Raw genomic sequence first — 25,883 nt, 5'->3', positions numbered from 1 at the left:
AGATTGAGGAGACAAAATTTCAGGATCAGTGATACACTTCAGAATACAAATAATGACTGAAAACTAATGTAGTGAAAAATTATATGGGACAAAGTTCACCTCTTACCACTAAATTTAGTTTTTCTGTAGATTCAGTGTCTGTTTTTTTTATGTCCTTTCATATAATATATGTTAGTGAATTTCTGTTAACGTGTAGGTATAAGAGATGTAATTGCCTATCAAAATAAAAATTGATGTGAAATTACAAAAGCAGCATGTGTTTGTTCTACTATACATTATATATTCAGAATATATCCTAGAATATATTTTTGCCATATTCACAAAAAAAAACCCCTAATCTTACAACTGTTTTAGTGAGAAAAAATAATATATTTGTTTAAATTGTTTTATTGGCATATATACCACTGAAATTGTTTGGAAGATAATTAAAAGTAATTTTTTACAGCAGACTGTAAAAATATTTGCTCATCATCAAAGGTATGAAAATATCAGAGATTGCAAAGTACAGGCGGGTAGTGTGAATTGCTTTCCTCATCCTTTCTTGAATTAGAAATGATAAATAATTAAAAACCAAAGCAAACCGATTTTAAGCAAAAAAAAAAAAAAAAATCCTCCTAGATTTCTGATTTTTATGTGACATTTCAGCATATCTCAGTATGATGGATCATGGGTTAATAGTTCACATTGTATCATTTCAGCTGTAGTGCAGCATGATGTGGTGGAGTATAATGTAACCTAACAAAGTACGATGCTGTGAATAATCACAAAGATCACAGACTTTTCAGTGGACTTTGTTCTACTGAAAATTGCCTGAATGAAATGTTTAGTAGGTCATGCTTTGTTGATGGAAGACCTTGCTGCTGCCTGTTGCTTTTGCCTCTAGGCACATTCTTGGGGTCCATAGCCTACATCAAGTTTGTTTTCCTTCTTCAGGTCTTTTGGGAACTGATATTATGCAATAGTAACTGAGTGCAATCAGAGATCAATGTTTGCTTGAAAGCCTGTTAGTACGGCTTTCTCATGGAAGCTCCTGTTTATTATTTGCCATTTGGAATATAAAAGGTAGCTGAAGCATTCATTACATAGGCTGTGCATAAAGCGTGCAAAAAGTTTAACAGCAGCGGAAATAGAGAACTAAAGGGTACTCTTAAAACACGTATTGCATTGCATGATTAATATTCCTCCCTATCAAGGTTGTAGGTCAACACCAGCCAAAAGTTCAGATTTCTTTCAGTTCTCAAAAGGGGCCTATAAGAAAGATGAGGAGAGACTTTTTATCAGGGCCCGTTGTGATAGGATGAAGGGTAATGGTTATAAACTAAAAGAGGGGAGATTCAGGCTGGACGTGAAGAAAAAACATTTTATGATGAAGGTGGTAAAACTGGCACAGGCTGCCCAGAGAGGTGGTGGATGCACCACCCTGGAGACATTCAAGGCCAGGCTGGATGTGGTTCTGAGCAACCTGATCTATTTGAAGATGTCCCTGCTCATTGGTTGGACTAGATGACCATTGAAGGTCCTTGCAAACCCAAACTATTCTATGATTCCGTAATTCTGTGATTCTTTCTGATGGAAATGAACTATCCCCAGAAATACCTGATCTTGTATCAGTAACCACTGAAAGTTTAGTTTAAATTGCTCTTTTTGAACTCCAGATCTTTTGGTAACTGGATACTGAAACACAAAGTGTAGTTTAGTAAGCTCCCCTCTTAACAAGCTGTTCGTCTCATAGGGCTCCAGTAGCATGATCCTGGTGATGAGTTAGAGGAGCATGGGTGAGGGTGATGTTTACTGGATGTGGGGGAATGAAAATTGTCCTGGTGCCTCCTGTGTTTGAAAGACTCGGTTCCCCATGTTCCCAGACTTCCTTTGCACTGCCAGGCAAAAATCAAATGTGACTCTTTAGATTTTATTTCTGGGTTTTGTTTGAGGGCTGTCCCTGTATCCTGCCAGTTCTTCTCTTTTCATCTGTAGGAAGGTTTTGGGGTATCGTATCAAAAACTGCTTCTGCCCTGGACATAAAGTCTGGAGACATAGATTCTGAAAAATGGTGCATGCATGGGTGTTTCAACATTGAAACACTTCCATTTCAAAGTTTCTCCCTTAAGGTGAAAAAAGATCTTGGTAGAGTTGTACAGCTGTTTGTGGGAGTCCAGAAATTAATATATTTTCTAGGTTAGTTTTATGTTTCTGCTTCCTGCTCCACTAGAACTGTCCCATATGAAGCCTTCTCCAACTGTTTAACTTTAGGCAGTGTTTTTTGCATGAGATGGTTATACTACATTTGTAAAAGAAATGAACTTCACATTCTAGTGTTAGTACCATTTTAATTCTAGTTTCATGCATGGCAGATTTCCTTACAGAGCCAAGTGTAATGCATTTCTAATTAAAAAAACCTGAAGTAATATGATGCTACCTCACAATGTTGTCAAATTGCTCATCATCTTATTTTCACAGCTCACCATGTTAAAACTGGGACCTGTGAAGTGGTGGCACTCCACAGATGTTGCAATAAGAACAAGATAGAAGAAAGATCACAGACAGTGAAGTGCTCCTGCTTCCCTGGGCAGGTAGCAGGTACCACCCGGGCAGCTCCTTCTTGTGTTGATGGTGCGGCTATTTCTATTGCTCCCTTTTGCTGCATGTTCCTAGGGAGTTTTGCTGGCTTAATTTCATCAGTGAGAAACACTCCATTGCAGTTAACTATTTAAAATGCGAGTAGAAATGCTGCTGCATTTTGAAGGGCATGCCCAAGGTGAATGAGAGGAAGATGGCAAAAATGAATTATTTGCTACTACTCTGTGGAAATGCTAAGCAAAATTATTAGATGCTGGTGAAAGAGACTTCTTGAGATGCTAAATTTGATCTAACTAACAGGGTGCCCTACGAGTTGTATGAAATTTACTCAATTAAAAGTGTTTATGCAAATCTATATAAGCATATAATTTTCATGTGTTGCAGTCTTACATTTTATTTATATATTTATTTTTATTATAGAGGAACAAACAAGCAAACAAACAGAGAACAGTTCTGGCTGTTTTTTAGTCTTTTTAGACGAACACTGTTTTTCTTATTCACAGTGCAATATTAATGTTTTACTTAACAAATCTGGCATAGGCTCATATGTTTTATTTGGGAATATAGTAGCTGATTTTTCAGCAGGATAGATTCACTCATTACATGATATCTTTACTGTTGATGTGTTGTTGGCTGTCAGAGAAGCTGTAAATATGTCATCATTGGGGAATAATTTTAATAAGGCTATGCTAGACTATATAGTAGATCAGGCAAAATACAGTAACTCAAAAGAAGAGATTGTACTTCAGACTTTGAATCTGAGGGCTGAAAAAAACATTGCTTTGAAATTAGTTCCTGAACTGCAGTAAATTAGAAAGAGAAACACAGTAAAGAGATTGACTTCAAAGCACATAGCATCTTGTGCAAATTGAGACCTAATTTCTTATGAAGATTCTGACCTGGCTGAAAAATCACAAACTAGCTGTTAGGCAATACATCTCTAACATTTTCCTGAAAAATAAATGTTGCAACACAATGACATTAGAGTGTTCATTTCAACAGCATGCAAATATGTCTCTTTTCCTTTCTTGTAGCTTCAATAGTGGAGCAGAAATGGTGGTGCCACATGCAACCATGTCTTGAAGGGGAGGAATGTAAAGTTCTTCCAGATCGTAAGGGATGGAGCTGTTCCTCTGGGAATAAAGTGAAAACAACTAGGGTAGGTATGATACCAACCTGACATGTTACCAACAAATTAAAAAAAAAGTGCACAGGAAATTTGGTGCACACAGAAGACATGAGTTGAGAAGACTAAAGAAGTGTGGAAAGAGTCATACTGAGATTGGACTTCCTGGTCCTGCGCACTTTTCTCAGCCTACTTTGCAATTGCTTGAACATGGTAAGCAGTGTGCCAGACCTTCTCAGGTAAGCAGAAGTGACAGTAGAGTTGACTTCTTCTTCAACTACCAGTGATGATCAAATGTATTATAATATATGTATTTATCTTTGAAACCAGTTGTACAAAGTCTGTACACCTTGCTAACTCTTCATTCACAGGTTAGCAAACAAGTGCATTTTTATCAATAACATGGATTTATCATGTTTCTACATAGAAGCTTTTGAGTATGGTAAGTATTGGGTGCATCACTACAGTATGATCTTCTAGTTCCTCCTGTCTTGTATGACTGGGATTTAAAATTTTGACAATTCTTTTTCTCCATTTGACACTTTTTATATTATCAGTTCAAAACTACATTAACAGAAATACATGTAACATTCATCATATACAATGCCTGAAAACAAAAGTGCTGTCATCTCTGCTTTTTAACAGGTAAGAGAAACAGGAGAATTACAAATTCTTCAGATAAGCATTAAGCACTCAAACTTCCTAAAACTACAGTGTTGTATCTCTATATAGTCCTAGAATCATAGACTAGTTAGGGTTGGAAAGGACCTTAAGATCATCTAGTTCCAACCCCCCTGCCATGGGCAGGAACACCTCACACTAAACCATATCACCCAAGGCCTCATCGAACCTGGCCTTGAACACCGCCAGGGATGGAGCATTCACAACTTCCTTGGGCAATCCATTCCAGTGCCTCACCACCCTCTCAGTAAAGAACTTTCTCCTTATATCCAATCTAAACTTCCCCTGTTTAAGTTTGAACCCGTTACCCCTTGTCCTATCACTACAGTCCCTAATGAATAGTCCATCCCCAGCATCCTTGTAGGCCCCCTTCAGATACTGGAAGGCTGCTATGAGGTCTCCACGCAGCCTTCCCTTCTCCAGGCTTAACAGCCCCAACTTTCTCAGCCTGCCTTCATACAGGAGGTGCTCCAGTCCCCTGATCATCCTTGTGGCCCTCCTCTGGACTTCCTCTAACAGTTCCATGTCCTTTTTATGTTGAGGACACCAGAACTGTACACAATACAGTGCAGTCTCATGATTGCAGAGTTAGAGGAGCAGGATCACCTGCTTCTGGTCACGCTCCTCTTGATGCAGCCCAGGATACAGTTGGCTGCGAGCACACACTGCTGGCTCATGTAGAGTCAGCACAGTTCTTCATCAACATAAAACAGATTAATATGCACTCTGAGGACATACACGTGTGTGTAAGCATGAACATCTGCACCCCATCATGCATACTGATGGCTGGTTTTGCTTGTAAGTAGTAACTGTTTGCAGTGTCAGGCCATAATTAGCTAGTGTGGTATTTAACCTATGCTGGTGTTTGTGTCTCCATGTTGTTTTATTGCAGTCTTCCTTGCAGAGGCACTAAATTTCTGGTACACTTTGGTTGTAGTGAAATGTAGTGTGTACTGAATGGATTATATTCCTTCTATTCCACAGAGAGATCTACATGTCTCATTTTTCTGCATGTACAAGTCTTTAAAGCATTTTGACATTCTTTGAAGGAAGGATACTTCCTAAATGTTTGATATACAATTCCACTTCCGAATCCTTTCTCCGATGTGTTTCTTCTGAAGTTAACCTTGCTTGAAGGCTGCCCACACTTAACTTTGTACATACCAATGGAAATCTGATTATACACATGTAAAATGTGTGCACATGTATAATATAAACAAAAAGAACTAGATAGAACTTAAAAATAGCAATAGAAATAGAAAAAAAAAAAAATGCATGTGTGCTTCAAAATTTTTCCTGGCTAGTATTACATGGCACTATTACTGTTAAAGAATGCATCCCATTTTACACATATTGTGAGCATTTGACAAGCAGTAAGTAAAAATTTGTGTCTGGATTACATCTGCATAGGAAAAAAGAGGTCCCAAAAGGGGGAAACACCAATTAGAATCACCTTGAGGAGACTTCTTCCTAACATTTTGTCAGAAGATATGTTTTTCTGTATTGATTGAGGTTACGAAGTTCTGTTCACTGTGAGGATGTGAGGAATCTACAGAAGCCCAAGGCTCTTGTTCTCAAGGGCTTATGCCTCTGTTGCAGACTCGTAGGTCTGGCTTTTTTCAGGATTTTGACTTTTCTTGTCCTCCATGGATGGCAGCAATCCTCAGGACTCATTTCATGCATCTTCAGGGATGATGCTAAGAAAAAGCCAGACCTTTTCTCTATTGGCCATCATATGTGCTGATTCAGTACAATGGCTACCATAACCTGCTTGCAGACCTGCCACCCACTAAAACAAAAAAATTAATTGCCTTAAAACCCCCAGTTTTTGTCCTGCCTTCTAGTTTGTCCAGATACTGTACGTTGTGCCTTTCTTTGTTCATTTCCCAGACAGCTGCAAAGCTGTTTTGAGACAATAGCAAACTGGAATTCAAATTTATGACTAAAAGTTGATCCAAGCTATTGAAACCAGGTGGCAGGTGAATGAAGGTTTTTCCAGATTTTAATAGACATAATTCAGATGCCCAGAAAAATATATATTGCTGTTGGAAATGTGAGTGCTTCTTCGTGTTAAGAGAATAGCATATTATAAAAAGGCAACTACTTTTCCCTAACATGTAGTAAGTACAATATTTTTGTAGCTCCTCTTTCTGCTCCCCAAAGTCTACATATGTAAAAGGAAAAACTCTATAAAGTGCTCTGTCGTCTCAAAACCACTTTTTTTTTTTTTAGAAAAATGAACTGTACAGAGAGTCAGTATTAAGAAGTAATGAATAATAAGTTTCTGATTTTCAAATTAAATAACCCATGTGTGATTATCATGTATAATGTAAAAGCATAAAGAAACAAAAGGAACTGAACAGCTTTGGTGATGTAAGTATATTGCAGAAAAGCCTTGTGAAGAATTTCCTGAAAGGTCTAAGAAAGTCTATATTCACCTCCAAGCATTTTCTGTAAGTTTGGATCCTTCATGTGCAGAAAAAGTAACCCAATTAACTGCTGAAGTACTATCCTGTCTTCTACAGGATACCAAGTTCAAAAGCAGCACCTACATTTCCACATCTCGGGCTGTTATTAGTTAAGCATTACGTTAGAGATAAAACCAGTGGAGGTAGGAGGTTTTTCGCTTGTCCACCTCTGTAAGCATATTTAACCACACTATTGTAAAAATTGATGCTACCAAATTCTTAATACTTATGGTATCAGTCACTAAGCAAAAAAGTCAAGTGAATAATGAGAGAAGACAAATTGATTTTTAAAAATGTGGTCTACTTGATATTTTGCACTTTGTTCAGATATGGGGATCTAATAGGGTAATACATGAATAATGAATTAGAAATAGCATGAATGCTATGGTACTCAGAATTCAAATGTTAAGAAAATTCAGGTGGAAATTATTTACCATCAGCATGCAAGCCCAAATATTATGGAAGGATTAAACTGTTTTTCCTAATTTGTCTGCATATTAAAGGGCTGACATTAGGAGTTAGCCATGGAAAAGGAATATAATAAGTCTGAATATGCTGGGTACTGACTTAACTTGTGATGTTTTAGAATTGACTCTTTTGAGTCTATGTAGCCTGCAGGAGGGGGTAGGAGGAAAAAGGCAATGATAATTTAACTAAAACCAAAATTATTTTTACTTCATATAAAGAAATGTGTGTGTTTGTGTTCCTGAGCATTATACCACAGCAAAACAGGATGTTCAGGAACACCTGAGGACAATTATGAAATGATTATGTACATAGGTGAGATTTACCAGGCACATTGTGGCGTTCTCCTCTAGACTGAGAAACTGTTGTGAGAGGAAGCAATCGAATTTTTTCTATATGTTTGGCTGCAATATTTTGATAAATAAACATAAAAATTTGATCATGCTGCCCTATCTAAATGATTAAAAAAGGGGAAAATACAAAGAACTATTAATTTTTTAACTTTTAATATATTTTTTCTTCTTACAACCTTTTTGTAATATAATTATTTTCATTGAAAAAGCTGGCCACAGTCTTGGCTGTGTTTCCTTTCCTTTTTGCAAAATAAAGAAAATTTCTGTTCAAACCAGAGGAATTTTACCATCAGTTGAAAGCTACAAAATATAGCAGCATTATGTATAAAATTGACAATGACATTAAAAAAATGCTAAGCCTTTGTATTAAAAAAAGGAGCCCTTTAGAAAGACTAGATGTCAACATTTTGCAGTCAGATAAGAGCTGAGGAGAAAGAATTTATGTTTCTGTCAGTTATAGTGTGTATTCCCCACAGGAGGTCTCTGAAAAAGTGCGCACTGGAGTGGGAAAGTGTCCCTCAGCTGGTATTTTATGAAGACATAGAGAAATATGCATTGATATTTTTCAGGTGAAATAGAATAGAGTAGAATTGGACAGAGCAGATTGTTTCAGTTGGAAAAGACCTGGAAAGGACCTACCACAATCATCCAGTTCAACTGCTTGACCAGTTCAGGGCTGACCAAGTTAAAGCATGTTGATAAGGGCATTGTCCAAATGCCTCTTAAACACTGTCAGGCTTGGAGCGTTGACCATCTTTCAAGGAAGCCTGTTCCAGTGTTTGACAACCTTCTGGGTAAGGAGGTGCTTCCTAATGTCTAATCTAAACCTACCCTGATGCAGCTTTGAATGCAGTAATGAAATAGTACCCTGTCCTTAAGCTTTTAGTTTGATTTGGTGGAACTGCTTGCGGAATGAGGCATAGTTTAACATGAAATATTACTTACAATATGTGGAGTGCGCTTTATGGGACTTTGCATGAGTTAGGACTCTTCTAGAGTGGCGTGACTAGCCTGAGCTCTAAGGTATCTTTTTAGTATTGGAGCAAATTATTCAATTTCAGAGGGCTATTCAGTTTCTCCTCAGATAAATCAGATTAATTATCTTCTGGAGATGCTTTTGTCTCCCTGATAACTTTAAAGGAAAGCTGTGATGATTAGCTTACCGCCCAGCATTGAGGTACTTAATGTTGAATAGGAAGATACTCTACAGTGTGGTCTTCAGTAGGAAGATGAGCAAAAAACCCCCTTCATTCTCTGTCAGTTTGGGAAGCTTTGAATTGTAGTGACTATCAAATGCAATATAAGAGAAGTTTAAAAAATATTCATGTTCTGAGGAGGCACAGCTATGAGCTGTGAAGACAACATAGTCTTCATGAGTCTATGAAGATAACATACATCACAGAATGAATCATACTATGATAAACAGAATGACCCGTATCTATCATTCAGCAAAAATTGGCAACCAGTATATGTGCTCTAGAATTGACTTGGCAGTATGATGCTAGTAATAATGCTTATATTAATAATACAAAAGAACCAAAACCATCAGGTGTAATGCATAACAGGTATTGATTATTAACCTGTGAAAATCTCTAGAAGGTGAAAGTGAACAACATTTTCCTATGAACAAGTGAAAGTATTTTTTTCTGATGGGTCATAAAGGACCATCTTTTGGAAATGAGCATCCGGCTTCTGAAATAGCTGAACACCCACACTTTTATAAGAAGCAGAAGCAACTACAATTGCCACTCTGAAAACTGGCTATTATTTTTAATATGTGGGGAAAAGCACACTGCAGAACAGAAAGAAATCGATATCTAATATGTTACTATGTAACTATATGCCAAAACAATATTAGAAATAGAGTACTGGGGGGAAAAAAATAAAAGGATAAAATAAATATTACAAGGACAGAAAAAAATAAAGAAATACTACCAGGCCAAAAATAAATCCATATTGAGTATATTTATCTACATTCCAAATCCAAATCTGCTATCGAGATCAATACCAGAGATAGACAACTAGTGTGAAAAGAACAGAAATATTGCCAGGATGGAGAGAAATATATACTGAGAGTGTTTATCTGTGTTCCAAAACAATATTGGAAAGAGCCTGAAGTCAGATATTTGTAATATTCCATTTAATCTAATTTAACATTATGGCATCCAGAGTTTAAAAGAAACTAAAAATTGAATAACATCCTTGGAAGACGAGAAAGTGTACCATCCAAACACACCAACTGGCTGCACATGGAGCCAAATGGCGTTCAGTATGTGCATTCTGCAACTCTGAATCAATGCAGTTCTGTTGCTACCTATAAATACTGCTTACATTTTTATACTGACTACTCTTTCTCACTTGCAGGTTCTGGATTGTTTCTAAATTAATTACAGCTGCTTAAAGGAGAGGCATTAATTTTATTTATGTTTCAATTTATAAAATATACCTTTCCGGTACAAGGCATGAGCTCTGTTAGCTACCTTTACATAGTAATGTTTTGTAGTGGGCTACTGAGATTCTCAGTATTGGGAGGCAGCATTAGTGGTGACTCAGCTAGCACCAGTGCTGTCATAACCACCGCTTGAGTAAGACAACATAATACAAGAGAGCTAAAATGTGTCCCTGGATATGAGAAGAAAATGGCATTTTTCTTGTAACTGAGCCTGACATCAGTGTAAGCAGTGCAGCTACGTTAGTAGTTGATCTCTCTTCTCCGCCTGAGCAACAGATGGGTAGGCTCTTTAAGCAGCAGCAGAGGGATAAAAATGGAACAAGTATTACTGTTTTTTCTGCCACGGTTGAAAAGAAGTATTGGTATTGTGGTAGCCTCTTCACTCATGTATTTATTCCTCTTCCTCCTCCAGGTTTTTAAACTGGCAGTAGTAATGATACATAATTAGAAAAAGCAGAAATTCATCATATAAATATTGTACATAGGTTATTCTAGGATGTTTCCGATAGGCGAGACATATGGTGGTTGTGGTCAGTCAGTGCTAATAAGACAATGTATTTCTCACATGACATTTTTTTCACTGTAAAACTGCTACTAACTTTCATCACATGAAAGAATTTGGCTTTTGCTTTGACACTGTGAGATATGAAATACTTACAGGATAAATCAATGATCTGCCATGTGTCAATAGTAAATAATGATAAGAAGTGCTTCTCCTAATATTATTTAAGAGGCTGTATGAATAAATTAAGAATACAACTGCTCTGTCTATAGACACCTCACCTTAATTTCACGTAAAGATTTATAAGAATAATACACATATATACAGTGGCTAGCAATGCCTTGTGATTCATAAAAAGAATGTGATTGCAATATAAGTAGGTACATAGACTGTAGCAAAATACTACCCATAGAAAAGAGTGATTGCACTTATGACAGCCTCTGTGTAGCTATGGTATCTCTTTCCATGCCTTTGGTTAATCTCTTACTAGGAGAAATTTGCAGCTGTCTCAGCATGTTTCTCATTGCTAACTCACAGACCACTGTATCTGTCTGTCATTAAAATAGACGTGTTATATATACAGTTTCCTAAAAACACATACAAGTTTCAGAGGGCAAATGAGTTAGTAATGGAAATAGGATGACATTTTCTGAGGTCAAGTTAGCTTTTTATATTAGTCAGTAATTATTATTTTGATCTAGGATCACAATTCTTTCATACTGAAGCTCTGTATTTTTCATAAGGCACCTACACCTTAATCCTTTGGGACACTTTGCTAAAAAAAGTTAGTAGTCCAGCCAACACATGTTACAAGGATTCACCAGTAATCAGCACTGTGCAATTTGCCAATTTTCTTAAAAATAGCTGCTATTTTTAATGCCAAATTTACTTCTTTAATGTGAAGTTGGTGAGCCCAGTTCTGTCTTATGAAAAGGTTCCTGTTGCAAACAGAAGTTCAGACTTATGGCTTGATGATGATCATTTGTAGGTCACAGAAATATAGACAAGTCATACTCCTTTCCCCAAAGAATGTACTTAAAAATACACACAAAACACAAGTTAAGGTGTAAAGGATTGAAGGAGTAAGTGTTGTGATATGAAATGTTATAAGCAAAGTCATAGTCTTAAAGGTCAGTAAAACTTGTTGGCTAAATGAAGATAATTCAAACATTCAACACCCAACACATCTTCAGTCTCAGATTTTGTTTGGTTCTGTTCTGACTTTGAGTCCTATGGATACTGATATTAAAAATTGAAAGTGAGAAACGTCAAAAGTGTTGTGATTTAAGCCCAGATGGTAACTCAGCACCACACAGTCATTTGCTCAGCCGCCTCCTTCTCCCCTCCAGGCAGGATGGGTAGAAGAATCGAAAGAAGGTGAACCCCTTGGGTTGAGATAAGAACAATTTAATAACTAAAGTACAGTATACTGCTGCTACCACTACTAATAATAATGAAAAGGGAAATAACAAAGGAACAGAACCTAAAACTAAAAGGGGAAAGGAAAAAAACCAACTCCAGTAAATACAAGTGATGAGCAAGGCAATTGCTTACCACCTGTTGACTGATACCCAGCCCGACCTGAGCAGCAATTGGTCCCTTCTGGGTAACTCCCTCAATACTGGGCATGACGTGCTGTGGTATGGAATACCCCTTTGGCTAGTTTGGGTCAGGTGTCCTGTCTCTGTTCCCTATCAGCTTCTTGTGCCCCTCCTCACTGACAGAGCATAAAACTGAAAAGTCTTTGATCAGGGTAAGCGCTGCTCAGCAACAGCTAAAACACCAGTGTGTTATCAGCATTGTTCTCAGACTAAAGCTAAAACACTGCACCGCACCGCACCGACTACTAGGAAGGATTAAAAATAACTGTTACACCTGAAACAAGGACAAAAAGAGAGAATGGGTTAAAGGTACAATGCATAGATACAGCTCTTTTGGAAAGAGGGAGCCTGTTAATGCAGTACTTGAAAGAAAATTTTTAAAAACAGAGTAGTATTTTATTATTAGCGGCTTTTGCCTAGAAGGTTTGCAATTTTCAATCCCTTGCTGCACCTGTTTGTGAATACACTGAATCTTGTCCCTACTTATTCAGAAGGGTTATTCTGAGGTTTTCTTCGTGAGTAGACACACTGTACAAATCATGAGAAATGAAGTATTTTGCAATCCCTTCATCACACTCACAGAGTGTTAGCAATATATGATGTAGTTTAGACATTTTTATAAGGGAATAGTTTTTCCTGAGGTGGGACTGCAGGGAGATCCATTGTAGAGCATCATTTTAGCTTTTGCAGAACTTGAAAATTGACAGAATTACTCTGAAATCAAAGGAAAAAAAATCTGCAATATTTAAATAAAAATACAAAAGGATTTTAGTTGCATGTCATTAATTAACTAATCAGTGATTTTTGCAAGCATCACTTTCTTCCACGTGGGAATCCTCCACTCCATGAGACCAGCCAAGAGGTTTTCTGCCTTTGTCCCAAAAGACTCAACTTGTGATTTATCTTTCTTTATTTGCTTTTTCCCCCAATTTTTCCCTTGCTGGCACATTTGAGCTATTGACCTCATGCCTGAAGAATAATTTTCTGCCTCTTTGATGGAAAATGAGAATGAGTTTTAAAGGCGATATGTAAATTACTTGTTTTGTCCACTTCTCCACAAAGTGGCAAAGACCTGATACCAAAATTAAAGACATTTCCACTCTCATTTGCAGCTCCATTCTGCCAGTCTCTTTGCCCTTTCACAGCTGTGCAAGAAGAGCTCTGAATATCTAGAAGTGGGTTTTAGTTTTCCTAGAAAATCTGTCAGCTTCTACTACCTACCCCACAAGTTACCATATAGGGAGATGATATTCAAATGCCAGTTTCATGTGAGTCATGCTGGAATGCTCTAAAACTAGTGCTTCTTCGTTGTCTCACCCTCCTTTGCAGCCTGGAAGGGCTTCTTCGGATCATTTATGCAAGTCAGAAATGATACATTTCAGCTCACAGGGACTGGAGTGTTCTGAAACCTTACATTATCTACTACTTAAATAGCTGCAGGCAGAACTCTTGCTTCTTTCCCTGAGTATTTGGCACAGGCTTCACAAACTGTGTATCACTGCTTAGTTGCAGAATTCATATGCAGAAAAGTGCAACCCGACCTTCAAAAGGTAGTACTTTCCATTTTCCAAAGTCCCATAATTTTCTTGAAGTATTTCCTTACTCATTAGGACTGTTTATAGAAACTTCAGAATTACCATCCTGTCACAGCACTGCTTTTCTGCTCTCTAAGAGGGAAGGAAGGAAATGGATAATGATCAATATCAAGCAGAGAAAGTCAGTCATACAGAGCATTATGTACAGTTACTACTAGAGGAATGAACAACTTTCAAATATCTGAGATTACTCAGATACTGTTCCCTTGCAGAGCAAAGTGAGCATGGTTGTAAATCTTACTTATTTCTCCGTAAGACTAACGAAGATAGTCCTGCTCTGAGAACTGTTCAAAATGAAAAGAAAAAAAAAGTATTTCAGGCAAGAATAAGTGGAAGATTGATGTCTAGGACTAAATTAAAAAACAAAAGGACCAATATAAAATTAATTTGCATAAGAATTTTCAAGTTGTTAATTTTTTTTCATATCTTGTAGTTTACTCCTTCCGCCTTGGTGAACACCAGATTAATCTTAGGAAATACACTACTGCTTTGTATGGAAAAAAGGCTTCAAAGGACTTTATATCTTCTATAAAATGGACTTTGAGCTTTCCTCTACTGCATTATTAGCATACACAGTTGATTCCTTCTCGAATCTTACCATCCTGACTATCATTAGTCCCCTTTCGTATCTGCAATAAGAAATTTCACAGAGCTCTGAAGTGGAGATTCTGAGCGAAGCTACAAAATCCGCAATTCACCATGATGTATTTGTTTGGTGTGACCTGCAGAATTATACTGGCAAGACCTCTAAAACCAGAAGTGAACCAAAGTGTGTCTTCAGTTTATGAAGATGGATATGATCTGAAGGAAATGATGGATTGTGTCTATCAACATGTATCTACAAACTCAGCAGCAAGAGAAGATCTGAGAATTTTAATGGAGCTGCAAATTTTAAGAGGTCCAAACCTGCTTTGCCTCTTCAGGTTCAAGAATGCCAGAAAATATTACTGACACCAACTAGAGCTTCAGCTTATTCCTCCATCTTTAATTTAAGCCTTGTGGCTCAGGAACATGTCTCTGCCAGAAGAAGAACAAAAGATTGCCTCTGCTTGTGGTGGTATTAATTCAGGCAAATCCACAGAGTACTTTTTCTTCTAGAATTCTGAGGTCTCTCTGTCCTGCTTCTTTGCCATCTCTCCAGAGTTACCTTGGAAAACAAGAGCATAGTAAATTTATACTCTTCAAGGCACTGTTCTAATTCCAATTATCAATAATTATTGTTCAATATATTCACGATACGAAAAAGGAACAGGAGACTTTCTCCTAGAGTGCAACTTGGCAAATTTGAAGGTGTTTATTTGCAAAGTAAATTTCTTTTGGAGGGTTATTAAAGAAATTACCAGAGTCCTTTCTCTCTCTCTTGACTGTAAAGCAAATCATTGGTACTTACATTCCTGAAATTTGAAGGTAACAACCTCTTCAGAGCCTTTTGGTCTTTCCTTCATTACTTGAGATTTTAGAATACCAGTGTTTAATTGTGATTAGCTACTCCAGTTCAGTCATACTTACCTTGTCTTGGTTCATGTACTAGTCAAAAGATAATGAGGAGATGAATGTATGAAGACAACTGTCCAGGTTCTTTAAGGAAGACAAATTAAATTGAATAGCAAAGCACATTGTTCGTCACATTTCAAGATACATCTTTCCTGTGTGCTCTGAAGTTCAAAAACAGTATGAAGATGATCCCCAGTGCAGAGGAATTACAGGAAATTGTAACTTTCACTTGGAATTGTCCATAATACTCAAGGAAGGTGACATTTCTAATCCATTCAGGAATGATGCGTCACTTTATCATGAGTCTGTGGCAAATGCCAGTGAAAACACCAGTCATGATTTTCTGAAATTAACACCAAATCGTTATGCTATCTTCTTTCAAGAATCCTACAAGAGTTTGTGACCATTACATGTAAAAAATGCAAGAGAATGACAGTAAAATTTTATCATCTACACGCAAGTACAAGCATGGATGGTTGATATGCTCTCTGTTTTGTGTTCAATTTACCTACTTATGAAATGGACAGTACTAGTTGCTTTTTTCCCTTCTTCATCTCCGAGGACCAAGATGACTATAATTGTTAGTTGGGAATCAACAACCATAATCTTGACTACTTCTCAGTGATCCAGACTTTTTTGCATTTTTCCCTAGGCAATGAGAAATCCTTCTAATTGTTCATCTATGACAGCTTTTACATGAAAAGCCCTTGCATCTTCCTTTTCCCAATTCTATTAAGACTTGAGAGGGGGTGACAGGGATTTTTCTGACATCCTCCAAATCTGCCAAATTTCTTCAGTTTCCCCTCTGTATTAGAGTGCTGGCGTGATGGGTACTCATACTGGAGAAAGTTAAAATTAAATTCACTTAAAATAATTTTATATTCTCTGAATGTGTCCTCACTACTCTGTCAGCACCCATGACTTTGGCTAAAATTTCTTCAAGCCTGAGAAAGGCTTTGTTCACGTGGAGATTCTAAATGGATGCAAAGAGAGAGGAAAATGATCAAAGGTTTCCAAGTTGATAACTGATTCATTGGTTTTAAACATTTTTTTTTTTCCTGCCTGGATATTGCTCTGCTGTTTTCTAACTTGTTTTTTAGTTGTCTTATATTCCCTCAGCTGTGGCAGTATTCCTGGAGCCAAATGTGAGTGCACTACCTCAAAATGCCAGCAGTGGAAGCTGGTAAGCAAGTGGGGGAAAAATCACCAGAGGAATCACTGAAGCTTGGGACAAAGGCAGAAAACACATCAGTACTGCACTAACAGAGCAGCAGGTACCCTCATATAGAAGATAAAATTAAAGGTAAGGAAATAATTTCCATTTCTATTTTGGTCTCTTCCAAATGGCTTGTTACTCTCCATTCAAAATCCCAGAAAAAATAACACACAATAAACATATAAAGAAAAAAAAGAAAACACATGTGATGAATTTAGAGTACTTGATTTTTTTTAGTGAGGACAATTCGAAGTTCAATCTTACAAATTTCTTGGGAAAATGAATTAAAAATGGAAATCCATTGTATCTATTTGGGAATTTAAAACCTCAGCCTAGTTTTAAAATAAGGCTTGGGAATTTTTTTTTTGTTTGTTTGGTTTTTGTAGCTTTTACATTTTTAGAGCATTGAACACAGAAAGCTGCTTGCTACAGGTTTTGCTTTCCAGTCAAGAACAACAGTAGACTTTTCTTTGTAAAAGTGAGGTCAGATAAAGCCAAAGACAGAAGGACTCTATTCCTATCCCTTCTTCTCCATTTACTTTCTCACAGTTGGAAGGGTAGCATGACTCTTTATTATGCTTCAGTTTTCTCATCTGTAACAAGGAAGGAGGTTGTTTTTATTTCCCGTTTGAGATGACTAGATGGAATCAGTGGTGTAAAAGAGAAGAAAATTACATTTATTTAATTAATTGTCTTGCAGTCTTTTATGCCGCCGCGCTAAAGTCCCACTATGGAGTTGTGATCACCACAAAAACCTCAAGAGGATATATCCTTGTCTGAATTGCTACAGTTATTATCTGTTACAGAAAGTAAAATAAGGTTTTTCTTTAAGTCTTCTTTTAATATAAAACTGTTGTCTGCAGTTGAAAAATTTTGTTACGTTAAAACAATTCTACCATAAACTTAATTTCCACTCTCTGGTACAGCAACATTGGGAAAGTTTAGGTATGTGCATTGTAGTGACATTACCTTTTAGAAAAGAATAATAATGAAGTACATTCAAAAGACTGATGAACTAGATTTACCTTTGACATAAATCATGTGTCATCATCAGATATACACTATGGTTATTGTCCCAGTGAGTTGTATCAATTAAGTTTATTTTGTAAACTATCAAGTTCAAAGAAATATGAATACAGAACCATATTAACTTGCTTCATAGTATTTAAATGTGTAGAGATCTTATTAAAGCTACAAGTTATCAAAATTATGAGTTTAATCTTGTGATGTATATTTCTAATTATCTGCAGCATGACATTTAAGTTGAAAAGCCTAAAGGAAAAAGAAAAAGAAAATGGTAATCTTTTTGTAAGCATTATTTAAATAAATTAGGTGATCTCTTGAGGTGCTGTGCAACCCTTTTCGAAAGCAATCATTACCATCAGGTCCAAAAAATACCTCAAATGTCTAGATAAGGAACTAGCTGTCTGAATTGAATATTGTCTTTTGAAATGTGTCATCTGTTAGTTTATGTTTTTTTCCTGTAACCTACTAACCATAGAAATGACTGTAAGTAGAGTTTTCAAAATGCTCACTCTTTTTCAAAATCTAAACTTTCTTGTGTTTTTTTGTTTGTTTGTTTTTTAATATTTTTTTTTTTTATTTTTACTTAAAACATATATGGGAAAAACACACTCAAACCTTTCATTTGCAAGGAATCATATTCTGAGTTCATGGCTTTTTTCTATACTGCAGGTCTATCCATGGACTCATTTTCAAAGAACTTTTTAATTACTGTTTTATCATAGTTAAAGATTACTGCTGTAATTGCAAAAAAATGAGTATTATCTCTCAGTTTCTATTGTTCTTTGGTGAAAAATCAATGAGTTTGATTTTGAGTACATTTAAACCTTTTCCTTTGGGGTTACTGTTATTGCTTGCGGATGTTTTTGAGGCCATGCTCTTTTGCTAAGAGAAGTTGCTCTGATTCTGAAATGTTTTTTCTTCTCATCTTGTACTTTTCCTTATAAGTTAAAGAAAATTCCATCTATTCCGGTTTTGTCTTCTGTAACTAATTCCATAACACTGTAGTACTTGACATGTGTTTGTTTCTTAGGCAAACGTGTAAAACTCCTCAAGTCCGAATGGAGAAGTAGAGAAAGGAGGTTTCTGCTGTGCCTGATGACAATTTTTGTTTTTTTCCACACACACAAAATATTCTGGCTCCATGTTGGAGCACTAGTTGTGATGAATCCTAGTCTTGGTCGGATTCTAAGGAAGGGCCAGAACGTTCGTTGAGGAATAAAGAGTCAGACCACTCCAGAAAATGTGTTCCAGCCCTGGTTTATTACTCACAGAGCAGCAGGTGTGTACAAATACAGGTTTACACAGTACTAATAGGAAATGTTGTACCTTATTTCTCATTGTAGTTGTTTAGTTTGCTGCAGATGCCCAGGAATCATGGTTTATTTGGACAAAGCTTCAGGAGGGTGGTTGGAGAGACTGCACTGCTCTCCTAAGCAGCCTCAGTCTGTCAGTCAGATGCTTCTGGGAGCCTTAAAATGTCTTTCTTCACTTTCCCTTCAAAGGTAGAGCCAGTTGATGAACTTAAGTCTCTCACTGTCATGGGAAAGCAACAGATGCTTTGGGGAAGAGAACGGCACTTAGAAAGGAAGTATGTCTTGGTACATGGAGTTAGGTGTCGCTTTGTAGTTGAAAGCACAACATCCCATATGGGATTACTGAAAATTCATAAGAAGCTGAGAAGGGAGTATTGCCACTATATTCCTATGATTGCTAGGTGTTGACTGATCTTAAAACCATGTTTCAGATAAAGAACTGCCATTTTCAGGAATGTATGCCATGTTCCAAAGTATATTTCCTTTACCTATTTTTCCAGTCCTAATTTTATTTGGAACAAGTGAAAAACTCAATTTTCAAGGGAAAGGTTTCCAAAGCCTTTTAATTTTAATTAAAATTTTTAACACTGATTATCAAGGTCTTCACTTTATAACCAAAAATCTCCTGCTGACATCATTAAGAGCAATGAGGAAACAAGAAATACAGGATTATACTTCAAATGGCACTGTGTGAAATGAGTTTTCAGCATGTTTGTTTCTTCTTAATGGAAAATACTAAGCACAAGAATTTTCACAAGTGCAATTCTGATTAGTCACAGTGTAATAAAAGTAGGAAAGAATTAAAAACTTAGCTCTGGTGGTTATCAGACATCGGGAAACGTTTGAGACATTTAGGTGTACTGGGAAATGTTCTGTTTAATTAATAAAATGAGGTAGAGATGTTTACCAAAGGATAGACCTGACGACCTAGAATTGTAAATTGCTCCATTACAGGCTTGGGAACATGGTTAGACTAACACTTTTTATATTGCAGTGCTGAAAATAAAGTTAAGGCAAAAATGTAAAGCTCTTGAGTCTTGATATCAAAAGCTAGGTAGTGAAAAAGTTTTATGAGTAGGAATGAAACATTTGGAGACTTGAAAAAATTTCCATCAATATGTAACCTCTGAAGGTAAATAGATCCATACAGTTATCACTGAATGCCTGTTTTCCAAACTGCTGAAAAATCACTCAAATTTTGCCTTTTGTCATTAGCCCAAGTCAAATAGCGGTCTGTGATACTGAAACAAGGCCTATTTCCTAATTCACAGTTCTCTGCTACAGTTACTTTATCAGGCATACCCTTGAATCACCTTAACATTTTTCCTACTTTTGAAAGAGTTTCTTGTGCCCCCAGAAACTTAGTTATCTAGCTTATAGTTATCTATAAGTTATATACATGGTTATCTATCTGTTATGGTATTCTACGATCGTAACTAAATACCACATTCACCCAAATCCATACCTATCTACCATGAGGTGCATATGCATATAGGAGCCCTCTTGGCAAAAGTCTCATTAACAGGTCTTTTGTTCAGTTTTCCCACTTCTTTAGAAAACAAATTACAGAATTCTCAAGCTTTGAAGAAATTCTGAGCCTGTCCTCTGTTAATGTTTGCAAAGTACTTTTGATTATCACTGGTACAAGGTAGTATTAATAGATCAGAAGCATCTTCCAAGCTTGCAAGTTGAACTGTTTCAGTGAATAAACGTGCACAAGTGGCAATGCAAACTGTTATTTGCTTTCATAAGCTACATATGAATGATAGTGCCTGGCAAAACATGTTGTCAGGATTTTGAAGCTCCAGGAAATAGCGCACTTCCATCCATTCAAAAGTTTCATTTCTGACCTTGACTTCATTTGCAGAGGGCATAAGTGGAAAAAATGCATTGGCAGATGTTTGTTTCTGGTTGTATGGGGCCTTCTGTTTCTGCATTGTAATATTCATGTTAGGTATTCAATACCAAAACAAAGTTATTTATAGCATGAAAAATACAACTGATACAGCCTTCTTCAGGTCCATTCCTCGTTAGGAAACCATTCCTCATTAGGAAAGGTTTGCTAAAAAAAACCCCAAAACATAAATTGTTGACCATGTTTTATTAATTTCTTTTGTAGTCTCTTTATGTTCAGTATAAGAAAGAATATAAAAATAAGGAAATGAAATGGATGGAAAAGTATACTGAATACAACTAAGGGCTGTCTTGGTACAAGATCTCTTTCTCATCTTAGTGTCTTGAAGGACAATCCATACCTAGGCATTTCTTCAAGCCATTTCTTATGCCTCTTTCTTCAAGCATTTATTTAAGGCATTCTTGTGACATTCTTTGTATTTAGCTTTCCTCATGATGGTAATTAAATACATTTGTGAGACCCTTTTGATTTTTTTCTAGAAATCCCCACACCGTTTTGTTTCCCACAGACCTTTAATATTTTACAGAAGAATGGTAGGAGTGACAAGAGAGCTTTTCTTTGTCTCATAAAATTCCACTTAGCTCAGGGTTTGCTAAAAAAAAAATAAATATGGCATGATGATTCTTGAGTGTGCTTAGATGACACTCAGGCTATGACCACACACAGAGTCCTGTACAGTTGATGGAACAGTTCTAATTGAAAAGAAAGCCTCCTTAAGAAGAAAAGAAAACCTCCTTCTTAAGAAAAGAAAACCTCCTTATTAAGACCTTAATACTGTCTTTCTGTTTCTTTGGGGAAAACTTAGAATGAAAGGTCCATCATCCTGCTGAATTATCTGTGGAAGGAAGAGATACTGTCTTAAAAATTTGCCTTTTTTTTTACTTGCGTTAATACATAGTCCTGACAGCAACATAATAGGCTTCCTTCCAACAGTCCTTCCCCACCAAGTTCTGTTGTTTGTACAATGGAAAAGGCACAGATTTGAAGTTGCAAGAGCACCTGTGGAAAAACAAGTTGCTAACTTTCAAGTGGTTGACTTGGCAAACTCAAGAGTCTGTTTTTAATATGGATTTTGTGTATGGTTTGCGATAAACACAGAAAAAAATTGAAAAAGCTGCCATGCAAAGAAATCGTGATGTACAAAATTGCGTTATGAAATGTTCCAGGATGTTTATTTTAATATACCATATATTGCCACCTATTTTATTCTTACAATATTAAATACTAATTGCTTATGTATGTGCCTCATTTGCGTGTATAAACTATTCTGTAGTTACCCAATAATTAGTGATAGATTTTTTTTTTTTCTGAAGGAATAGATGATTTGTACTATACCTGATTGGGATCCTGTAATTTTCATGTATAGGTGCCTGAAAGTAGGGAAAAGTACTTTACTGTTCAGAGAATATTCACTCAGCCAATCTTTACATTCTATAGTCTTGATTTTTCTCCCTTCCTCTTCTAAGGCAGAAGGAAATCTTGAGTAAAAGTATCAGGCTGGATTTTTCTTGGGAATCTATTCTTTTTGCCCTGGCAAAAGTGTTCTACCTGAAGACTGAACCTGTTTCAAATATTTATTGAACAGAAGAAATGTGGAAAACTTCAGTTGCATTTAATTATATATTGTTGTTTTAAAATAAAACAAGTGAGTTCACATACAATTACAGACAATTTACAGCAGCCACTCACTAATTTAAATTAAAAAGTCTGCAGCTGTGGAGTAATTATACTTTAATTGCTCATGTAGTACAAGAAAGTGAAGAAAGTCTAATGCATTGTATTTATGATATAACAACCATGTGAAAAAACACACTAGCATAAAGGGAGTAATTATGTTCCAAGAATGAGCAAATTAATTCAAATCAACACCTAGAATGCTAAAGGTTTTATGTCCTTTTTTTTTCATTTGTATTGTTAAACAGCAGCAAAGTTAATTTTCCATACATTTTAATTATTAACTGAAAAAATTATTAGACTTGATTTGCACATTTTTAGCATGTTACTGTTCTCTTAGGATTTTAAAGATCAGACACATACATCAGTCCCACTTTTCCTATGAAGACCTTTGTCACAATACTTTTGCTTCCCAGCCACTCAAACCAAACAGCTTTTACTATATCCAAAATTAAGCATTTCTGGGAATACAAACTACATATTATCTAAAATTTCATGCCTTCTTTATGAAACCGCCTTTAGCATTTGAGAGATCTATTCTTTCCCTAATATGTATGTATATGACTTCCATTTATGTTAATATCTGGTCTGTGCTTGCACATAACATAAGAAGTATTACCTTCTTAGAGGCAAATGTGGACCACTGTGTGTGTTACTCAAAGTAGCATTTTATGACCTGGAAGTTAACAGAAAAAAAAAAAAAAAAGAAAAGGAAAATAAAAAAGAGGGCAGGCGGAATAATGAAAATTCTGGCAAGGGAAAGCAGTTAAAAACTCCAATCATGCAATTGTAAAAACTAGGAATATGCACCTTGACTTCCTGTACAGTCTGTATAAACAAAATGACCTTTGTATATGATTAGCCACCTGTTACAGAGCAGAGATTTGAATGGATATCTGATTTGTTTTCTTCTTCATATCACCTGTTTATTTCATGTAACAGTGTATGTTGCTTTTATAGGGATATTTTTACCACACAGTTGTAGAGCTGGGGCGGGAAGTGGAGTAAGTAGGCCTACAGATTATGATTTTACTGAGTCTTTTTGTGACTGAAGAGAGCACATTTGAAGTTCCAAACAGCCATATAACTGAGCAGCCATGTATGTGTGAAAATACTGCTTTTTGCTAGCCACAGTTTATCACTTAGCCTATGCAATGACAGAGCTGGATGTAACAGAAATAATAAATCACTGAATGGTTGAGATTGGAAGGGACTTCTGAAAGCCCACTCCCCTGCTCAAGCAGAGCTGCCTAGAACTGGTTGGCCAGGACTGTGTCCAGATGGCTTTTGAATATCTCTGAGAAAGGAAGCTCTACAACCTCCCTTGGCAACCTGTTATAGTGAAATGTCATCCTCACAGTAAAAAAGCATTTCCTGACAGGGAAACCCCTGTCTTTCAATTTGTGCTCATTGCCTCTTGTCCTGTCACTGGGCATCAATTGAAAAGACCCTGGCTCCATCTTCCTTGCACCTCCCTTCAGGTATTTGTGCACACTTCTGAGACCCCCCTCTGAGCCTCCTCTTCCGCAGGCTGAGCAGTTCCAGCTGTCTCAGCCATTCCTCATATGAAGATGCTCCAGTCCCTTATTTGCTTTAATGGCCCTTTACTGGACTCTTGCCAGTAGCTCTATGTTTCCCTTGTACTGGGAAGCCCAAACTGGACACACTAGTGCAGGTGCAGCATCACCAGTATTGAGCAAAGGTGAAGGGCCACCTCCCTTGACTTGGTGGCAGTACATTGTATAATGCAGCCTGGGATACCATGAGCCTTCTTTGTTGAGAGGCAGATTGCTGGGTCGTGGTCAACTTGGTCTCTCTGAAGTCAGCTGGCACCCTCTCTTTTTAATAGCAAATATCTACTCTGTTGGTATGTAGACAAAATCAAGAATCCAGCTGAATTCCAGTGACCGTGCCTGTCCAGTTGTGCCTCTGAGGAAACTGTCCTCTGATTCTGTGTTGGTTTTGGTCTGCTCTGGAAAAGTAAGAAGCTTTGACCCTGCATTTACATGGCTTCTTTGGGAGTCTTAACACCTCTGATCTGTCTTTGCATCAGGTTTTTATGTGTATATCTGTATGTTTATCTATATATAGAGATACAAGTATCTCTCACTTTCAAGTGAAGCTAATAAAAATCCACCTGCGGGTAGAATCAGAAGATGTAGTTTACATGTAGCTCAGTGGCACTTGAGTCCATGAGTAGAATTCCAGCTTGTTACAGGAAAGCAAAATATAAATAACAGTAAGATTCTGTGTCAGCTGTTTGAGCTTTGGTGCAGGGCATAGAAATATGTTGCATGATTTTTTAATTAATTCTTCGTTATTTTTTCAAACAATCTTCCACTATAGAAGTGGCTACATGAGGCTGTTTTCAACAGCAAGAACAAACCAAATTAAGAGCAGTGTAATGAATAAAACCAGGTTTCATAAAAATCACAAAACACAATTTTATTTTTCTCTTCTTAAGTTCAGTTCCTAGAATCAATTTGGTGAAGGCAAACCAAAGTTATGAGCTCCTTGAACAGTCCTTTTAATATTCTGCTCTATGTTCGTGCTCTGCAGAGCCAACAAGAGCTGTATGCAAACGGTTTTGCTGAAGGCAAAAGAGTGTTTCATCGTTAAGGAGCAAGACCCTTCTCTCTGTGAAGAAAATTAAAAGCATATGCCCCTTGATGTCATGAAGTGTTATTGTGACCTTTCCAATGGGTTGCTCCTCAGCATTTGGGATGTTGTCCCCTGACACAGTTTGATACTAAAATGTTGCGTGATCATTAATTGTATCCACTGACACAGCAGAAATAGTCCTCAGTTATGTTATTTTTCTTTAAATGATAGATTTTTTTCTTTTAATATTTAATATCAAAATTATACACAAGGAAAGTTCAATTACTGTGAAATGCTTGGTTGAACACTTTTTCTCTGTGGTCCTTCTGTTCCACCCTTGTTTCATGATAGGTTGGGTGAAACCACTCTAAGTGAACTCCTTGTGAATAACAGGATCTCTCTCTCTTGTTTAGCTATGCATGATTTCTGTCCTGTTTCTTCACTAAGTGCTTATTGCTTGTTTAACAGGACATTGTCTTTTCCAACCTAAACAATTCTATGATTCTATGACCGTGTTTTAAAGTAATATGCAAAGAATGGAAGAACCCATCTCCAGTATCAGTCACTGTTATACACAATGGCTAACATTTTAAAAGCATAGTTGTTCCCATACAGAAGGTCTAACATTGAAAAATATTTACAGAATACAGTTTTTTCCTTAAAACCAATGCTTTTGAGATTTGTGGGTTGATAATTTGTGGCGTTCAGATTTTTTTTATCTTATTTTAGACGATGTCACATTTCAGTTTTATCTTGTCAAGTCCAATTCCAGCAAAGCACTTAAAGACAGAATTTATGTTGGGGAGCAATCCCATATAATACCA

At 36.6% G+C, this 25,883-nt stretch overlaps 1 protein-coding gene across 1 annotated transcript in view; it reads left to right on the top strand.

Annotated features, from left to right (window-relative positions):
* Window positions 1-19,277, top strand: part of TAFA2 (TAFA chemokine like family member 2) — a gene marked incomplete at both ends in the record, with an annotated part of 49,736 nt that extends 30,459 nt beyond the window's left edge. Inside the window, 3 exons of the mRNA XM_080610446.1 lie at window positions 2,458-2,610; window positions 3,612-3,736; window positions 19,059-19,277. Coding sequence (XP_080466572.1) covers window positions 2,458-2,610; window positions 3,612-3,736; window positions 19,059-19,277 — 497 coding nt within the window. The remainder of the gene's footprint in view (window positions 1-2,457; window positions 2,611-3,611; window positions 3,737-19,058) is intronic.
* Window positions 19,278-25,883: the final 6,606 nt, after the last annotated feature.

Source organism: Psittacula echo, assembly GCF_963264785.1.
Source record: "Psittacula echo genome assembly, chromosome: 1".
NCBI lineage: Eukaryota > Metazoa > Chordata > Aves > Psittaciformes > Psittacidae > Psittacula > Psittacula echo.
Note: the sequence above shows the minus strand (reverse complement) of the source record. Positions and strands in the feature narration are given on the sequence as shown.